Source organism: Centroberyx gerrardi, chromosome 14 (genome assembly GCF_048128805.1).
Source record: "Centroberyx gerrardi isolate f3 chromosome 14, fCenGer3.hap1.cur.20231027, whole genome shotgun sequence".
NCBI lineage: Eukaryota > Metazoa > Chordata > Actinopteri > Beryciformes > Berycidae > Centroberyx > Centroberyx gerrardi.
The window spans coordinates 22374948-22382419 of NC_136010.1; the positions used below are offsets into that span (position 1 = coordinate 22374948).

At 42.8% G+C, this 7472-nt stretch overlaps 1 protein-coding gene across 1 annotated transcript; it reads left to right on the plus strand.

Moving 5' to 3' along the window:
- Window positions 1-759: 759 nt before the first annotated feature.
- atp6ap1a (ATPase H+ transporting accessory protein 1a) lies at window positions 760-7169 on the plus strand. Its single transcript, XM_071926436.2, has 11 exons — window positions 760-889; window positions 1477-1603; window positions 2157-2231; window positions 2557-2750; window positions 3179-3219; window positions 3582-3667; window positions 3838-3987; window positions 4141-4298; window positions 4864-4914; window positions 5131-5368; window positions 5866-7169. The coding sequence occupies exons 1-11, from the start codon at window positions 765-767 to the stop codon at window positions 6073-6075; spliced, it is 1455 nt and encodes a 484-aa protein (XP_071782537.2). The 5' UTR covers window positions 760-764; the 3' UTR covers window positions 6076-7169.
- The last annotated feature ends 303 nt before the right edge of the window (window positions 7170-7472 follow it).

Here is a 7472-nt window from a genome sequence, read left to right on the forward strand (position 1 = left end):
CAGATATAAGGGATTAAAGAAAGGCCACAGTGGAATGATCTGTGGTTAACTGATAAATTGCCTTACTGTGAATGCCATACTTTGCTATGTGTATGCCAATAAAGTATTTGACTTTTCTAAATTTTAAATATGTATTGGTTCTGTCTGATAGAAATGCTGCCGTTGATTGTGTACTGGTTCTTGTAAGAACCCCCGCATCCCCGATAAATTGATCAAAATATGACACAAAATGATGATACAAAACATGTAAACCAGTAATGGCAACATGACTGATATCCTTCACAAATCTTCAACAAAACTTCAAGTGGGAGCTTGCACTTAACCATGACGCCTATCAATACATTGAGATGCACCCAATTCACACACAGTAACAGTCAAGGGCACTGCAAGTGGGCTGAAAGGGGGAATACTGTCAGGGGGCCCAAGCAAGAGGGGGAATACTGTCAGGGGGCCCAAGCAAGAGGGGGAATACTGTCAGGGGGCCCAAGCAAGAGGAGGCCCTGATGCTGTGCTTAGATGCATCAGGGTGTGGGGAACACTTGCTTGGTGACAGTGATGGTGAAAGAAATAATTCCAACATACATATATTAATTGAGCTCTCTTTCGATGCTTCCCTATCTGTGGAGAAGGATGTCCATCTGCATCTGACTAGCAGGTCATGCAGCCACTGCAGAGGAAAAGGAGGCAGAGGAGCTGCTTCATCCATCTAGGCACAACCGTCACGTGATCTCACTTGACGTCACCTGTCAAGAGATTCCCTCAAGATGGCGACCGCAATGGTACTCAACCGCATCTCGACGTCTTTGGCCGTTTTAGTCATTTTATTAAACATATTAAACACAGGGAAATGTGATGAACAGGTGCCGTTGATGTTGTGGACAAGCGAAGGGTGAGCATTCATGTTTATTTTATTTTTTCTTTCCTTGCATCAGTGGTGGTATCTTGTAGCTGACACTGGGTTAACGGTATCATTCATTTTTAGCCGACGCTAGCTGGTATTAGCTCTGGTTAGCGCTCCGGGCTAGTATAACGTTACGTTGATGTAAGCTGGCCTCGGCCGTTGTATTTTCGTCATGGTTATTTGCTCTGCTCTGCCAGATTATGAATAAAATGCAAACTGGTTTATGTAAATTTAGGGGCTTGTTTAACAAATTTATATAATGTTAGAACTTCCAGTCATCCCAAGAAATGTCAGGTGCCGTCTCGCTTGTCCGTGTACCTAGCTAAGCTAAGGTGTTGACTGTTATTGATGTGTCTGCAAGGTAATATTCGTTAACACACAGTTGAATAGTTAATTTAGTTAGCCTTCCAGTCAGTTCAAGGCCAAATTCATCCATATTACACCTGCTCTGCCCCTATTTCGCATAGGACACCTAAAGGGTGCCAGTTTGTAGTGTCATCCATTTCCCTGCCGTAGCTTGCATCATAGCCAGCTGTAACGCTGTGTACGAATTTGTTTCACTGGATCTCCACCAGGATCTCTCTGCCGTCCCAGTCGCCTCCTACAGCAGGTCACATCGTTGGACAGGAGCAGCTGGGCTCTTACCTGGAGAAAGCTCTGAATGTGGGCCCACGAAATGTACTGCTCTTCCTGCAGGACAAGGTACACACACTCGCACACACTCACACACACACACACACACACACACACACACACACGGCAAGCATTGCTGTAGACAAATTTTCCTCATTATTTATCCTTGTGAATATCCTCACAAGGCACAATTGCAACACACACACAAATACACTGAAGAGAAAATGCATGCGTTTAGAAGGGTGGAAGAGGGGCTTGACTCTTAGCATAGCTGATAACCCCATTGTACACATTACTTATTACTTTTTTTTTTTTCCAATGAGAGGATTATGGTATTCTGTATATGAAACTGAGAACCAGAGCAACAGGGTGGGGAGGCAGGGTGGGTTAGTGGTTGAGACACATTGCTTCACCTGGAGGACCCGGGTTAGCAGGCACCCACCCTGCTGAAGTGTCCTTGAGCAAGACACTGAATCCCTGCCAGTTCAGTGGTGCTGGTCTGTAGCTGAGCCTTGTCATCTTATCTTTCGCTGTACATTTGCTTTGTGTGTGTTTGAGTAAGACTGCAGTGTTTTGGAGCTCTGCTCATTTGACGATATCTCTCTCCTTGCCTCCACACCAGATGAGCATAGAGGACTTCACCATGTATGGAGGAGCATTTGGAAACAAGCAGGATAGTGTATTCCCCAACCTTGAGGTGAGACAATGTTATTCACACTGTGTAGATCAGGCAGACACTCCTACTAATTTTTAAAGTCAATTTACATTTTATATTCTGATTTTCTACGTATCCTGTTTGGTGCTATGAGTTTAACGTTCCTGCACCAAGCAAAAGAATGATTGAACAAATCAGGCTGTAAGTTGCAGTTCTCACTCAAAAAATTAGAAGGCAGCAATAGCAGTATTTTGTGCACTTGCAATAACCATGCTATAGGTTATTATTCTTACCTATGCCCCAATGTTTTGTCAGATTTCAGGTAACATTGATGTCTGTTAATTCATGTCTCTGTCCTGTCCTATAGGGGGCTCTGATGTCTTCTCCCTCCCCTCTGGTGTTACCTGCTGTGTCCTGGCCCGCCTCCAATGCAGTGATTGGCCAGCTGCAGGACCAATTAGAAACCTCCCCTCTTTACATGGACCCCGAGACACTCAGCCAGCTGAGACTCAACGCCTCCTCACCTGCCCTGCTGGTGTTCAGGTTGCCCTACGGCACCGGGTAGGTACATAATGCGTAGACACACACATACATACACATGCATTTAAACTGGCTGTTTTAGGCTGTTGTACTGTACGCTGGGTAGACACAAACACATACACTAATATATAAATACAAATAACAAATTCAATAACTGTAACATGCACTTTTATGTATATACGGCGACCTGTCACATTCAGTTAGTTAGTTGTCTCTGATGAAGGCAAATCTTTCTTAGTGGTCTTGGGAATTTATGCTTCAGTTGCCCCTTTAGTTCTGTCTGTTTTTATAGTTATTTATTTTCTTGACCATTATGAATTGTGTCTAACTCACTCAATCCTTCTCTCCTTTCCATCATTCCATTCCCTTTCCTCCCCTCCTCCCTCCTTGATTCTTTCCTTCCTTCCCTTTTTTATCTCATTGCTGCTTTGCCTGGCTGTCTCTTGCAGAGCTGATCTGATGTCTGCGAAGGAGATTCTCAGTGGGAACGGTGAGTCCAACCATCAGATAAAAAACACATTGAAAATGTGCTTCCTATACAAACTGCTGTTGTCTGTAGTCTTGTAGACTCATTCTTGGCTCATAAACATATATATATATGTATTGTATTTGTAATGTTAAAATTGTGTAATTTTGTGCATTGGGCAATTTGTTAATGTTTTTAAGAAGGGTGATGGTGGGCAGGTAAATTGTTTTCCTACATTTTCATGAAGATCTATAGCTGTGAGAGAGGGTGTATTTAGTAACTATGTCAGGCCTGTCATCTCCTCTCACACCTCATACACACACACACTGCTCCCTGCTTATGTGACTGTGCCATTAAATATACCTTTTTTTTGGTCTTTTCTCCAGATGAGGTGATTGGTCAGGTGTTGAGCATCATGAAGACCCAGTCTGTTCCTTACACGGCCATTTACACAGCCCTGCGGCCCTCACGGGTGAGCTTGTGCCTGTGTGTGTTTGTCTGTGATCATACTGTATCATATGATTGCCCTTTGAGGTTAGTGATAATAACACATTTTCTGTAGGAGTTACATGGAGCGAATGAGGAGTTCTTGAATCTAATTTTCTGTCTCTTCCATATCTCTGTCTTTCTGTCTCTCTGTAGGAGGCGGCGTCTCTCTCTCTGGAGGCAGGTCTGGGTGGAGGACGCTCTCTGCTGCAGGCCAGGGGTGGATACAGGGATAGGGAGAGAGAGAGGGAGAGGCAGCGCAAGATCAAGGAGAAGGCAGGGGTCTATCCTCCAGTGGAGTTTAAGGTAGGGTGACGTGGTTAGTAAAAGAATTTCACTTCCAGATCAGTGTCTCCCTTACATTCACTTAGCAGTCACGCATAATTCCCTCACTTCTCATGCCGCTCCTTCCTCCTCTTCCTCTATTTTCTCTCTTTCTCTCTTTGTCTCTCTCTCCAGGAGGGTGACAACACTTGTATCCTCCTGTGGGCGAAAACTCTGTCAGTGAGCATCCTGCGAAGCGGTCGCTGGGAAGACCATGACCTAACCCCGTCCACCTTCGGGGAGGGCGTCAGTCCCAAACTCCACGGTTCGAGCTGTGACCAAACCAAATCAAGGTAGATGATGGCCATAGTTCACTTCAGTAGTAAAGGGGCTCCTTAGGAATTCATTCGCAGTGATTCGTCTTAAGGCTCATTCACATCTAGAACAATAACTATAAACTATAACGATACATTGTTAATCAAGCATTCACACTACAGCGATATCTGTGAAAAGTCCCCCCAGCAAACAAAGCTTCTCTCCCAACTGAATTCTCTACAACTGAATAGTTCAATTGAAATTGAGGGTATCTGCAGGTTCTGAAAAAATGTCAATGTCTTGTATTGCTAAACTAACTTGAGGTGTTAAAACATCTTGAATATAGTTAAATATAGCATTTTAAGTCTTAAATTCAGTTGTGCAGGTGCAAAACCCGATGTTATCAGTCTACACTTGTTTTATTCACATTTATTTCACTGACAAAATTGGTCTCAAATTTCATTCTTACAGCATTTAAAACGGTCTCAAAAGTCCTAAATTTAATGTGAGGAAACTTGCAGACAGACATGCTGAAATTGTATCATACATGTGTTTTCTATTTTCCTCTTTTCCTTCCCTCATTCCCTGTTTCATTCCTGTCAGGCTGGTTCTTAATTATGAGGATGTTCTTGGCCATCTCAGCTTCAAACTGATGTGAGTGCACGCAGTAAACATACGCACGCATACACATGCCTACAGCTTTTTTTCTAATTCTACTACTTTGATTAAAACTTGCAACACTATATATTCGCTTCTAGTAATGCTTATGGAAATGGGTGACCACAGAACTTCTTGCCTTGAAAAAGTACCACAATTTCCTCCTGTACACCTCCAAAACCTGTTAATCTCTCTGTGTATGTGTGTACCTAGCTTTGCTATGAGCCAGCGTCACTACAAGGTGTCTGCGCGCCGCTGGTTCACGCTAGATGCTGTGGAGCTGGAGTATGATGGGACCAAAGCCACATTTAATGGCAGCCGAAACATTTACGCGCCCGCAGAGTACTCCTACCGCTGCGAGTCTGTCACCAGCTTCCGTTGGCCCGTTCTCGTCCCACATTCATCCAAAGACCCGGCCAATCAGTGGAGGGTCTCTTTCGAAGACTTCCAGGTAAGCTGGTGTATCCTCCCCCCCCCCCCCCCCCAACATTTTTGCTCTGTCTCATGCATACTTTGTCAAATCATGTGTTTCCAGCAATTACCTTGTGTTTCCAGTTTTGCCATTTTTCTCACTGTAATTTGAAGTAGACCTTGTTTGCTACTAGAAAATGTTGCCTGACCCTGGGAACAAGCCATTTCTAGTGCAGTGTAATGTGTTAAAAAAAAACACTGCGGCAATGGGGAAAACTAGCTAGGTTTCCTCAGTTCTCGAAAAGTTGATTTTCTGGGGATATGAGGACACAAAATGTGATATGTTTGTAGGATTACATAGGTGTTGTAATCTCTCCTGACAGAAAAGGACGTAAAAGGTGAAACAAGCGATTTTGTTTGGATTCTGAGATGAATGCGAATGTAGAGAGATAGAAATGGATATTAATAAAGGAGATGATGTTTTTCCTCCCCACTCATGTTGTCCTTTTGCCTACCTACTCTCTTACCTAATCACAGATCCAAGGTTTCAATGTGACCGGCAGTGACTTCTCCTATGCCAGCGACTGTGCAGGCTTCTTCACCCCGGGCATCTGGATGGGCCTGATGACCAGCCTCCTCATGGTCCTAGTGCTCACCTACGGCCTGCACATGATCATGCAGCTCCGCACCATGGACCGTTTCGACGACCCCAAGGGCCCGGCTATCTCTGTGCCCCAGACAGAGTAACACACCGCACACATACAACCTGATGCAGTCCGTCCCCGTTTTTCACTTTCCATCTCCCTTTCTTTCTGTCCCCTGAATGCTTCTGTATTTCCATGCTTTCACTCCCACCTCCTACTCCTCTCTTCCATACATTCCACTCTTCCATTAGGCATTATATTGACAAAGTAGTGGTGTTGTCAAAATAAGGGTTTATTCAGGTTGGCTTGGTAACGGGGTAATCAACACTACATACTACATACATTACCATAGCAATCCTGTTTATATTGTAAAAGGCAGACCCTGAGACTAAAGAATCTAGTTTTCAGGCTGCAGTGGATCAATAATTTCCACATGAAAGGGATACAATTGTACATAGAGGGACAAAAATATATGACATAACATGAATAATATGAAAATGCTATTTATTGGTGAATCTAATTTGTGTTTTTTGACATGACCATTTTTGTGTTTGTGTTTACAGTCGTGTTAGTGTCTATGAATAGATGTTTGGAATTTAGATGTCTAAGGATGGCACAAGCTAGAAAAATGTTAATTCTGCTAAGGGAATTAATTTTGCTCTAGGGATGATTGATAAATCATATCCTGTGTGTACTTTACATTTTATGTCTCTAATGGTGTTGCACCTTACTTAAGTACTGTTGATCAAAGGGAGATTTTGATGAACAAACTGTGGCTATTTAATCTTATGTTTGGTAAGGCAATGTAGAACATTTTGAATTCCCATTGACAAAACAAATTAAACCGCATTAGAAGTTAGAAATTTCCCTTTATGTCAGAATGCTCTCTCCTGTTTGCCTTACCCGAACATGAGCTGGAGTCACTGTCAGTTTCCATTTTCTAATGGGGAATTTTTGTTTTTGGTAAGTCATAATTAACTACAGTGTTTAATACTCATGTTCAAACTGTCACAACTGACCTGCACTGGATTATACTCAATGTGAAAGGTGAATTAATCTTTTTTTTTTTTTTTTTGCTGTTGTTTGTTAATTTATTTGGTTTGATGAGTCATAGTGAATGTTAATGATGAGAGGCCCTGGATATGGTCCTGTGTCGTGCTGCTGCTGTGAACCCAATAAAACATCTGTGGAGATTGAGCAGGGTTCTGGGTTTTTTCTGGTCATGCGTGTTTCGTAAGATACAATACAACAAATAATCTTAGTTCAAATAACTTAGAAAAAAGCCAAATCTGAATGTGACATGCTCCACCTCTCTAGCCACCCCCTCTTGCTTAGGCATAATAAATACTCACTAGCATAGCTCGGTGAAATCACAAGCTCAACTGTCTGTGTGCTTCACAGTGAGAGCTGGAGTAGTCAAGTGCCATTTTGTTCTGAAAATGTTGACTTGTTGACAATTTATACAGTGCTTTTATTTTGAAAATTCAGCAATCTGCAGTT

What these genes read in the sequence shown, in the direction of transcription:
- atp6ap1a (XM_071926436.2), top strand. Translation starts at nt 765, where the DNA reads ATGGCGACCGCAATGGTACTCAACCGCATCTCGACGTCTTTGGCCGTT. An exon ending in GGAGATTCTCAGTGGGAACG is followed by an intron (nt 3,220 to 3,581) that starts GTGAGTCCAACC and finishes TCTTTTCTCCAG; the next exon opens with ATGAGGTGATTGGTCAGGTG. An exon ending in CATCTCAGCTTCAAACTGAT is followed by an intron (nt 4,915 to 5,130) that starts GTGAGTGCACGC and finishes GTGTGTACCTAG; the next exon opens with CTTTGCTATGAGCCAGCGTC.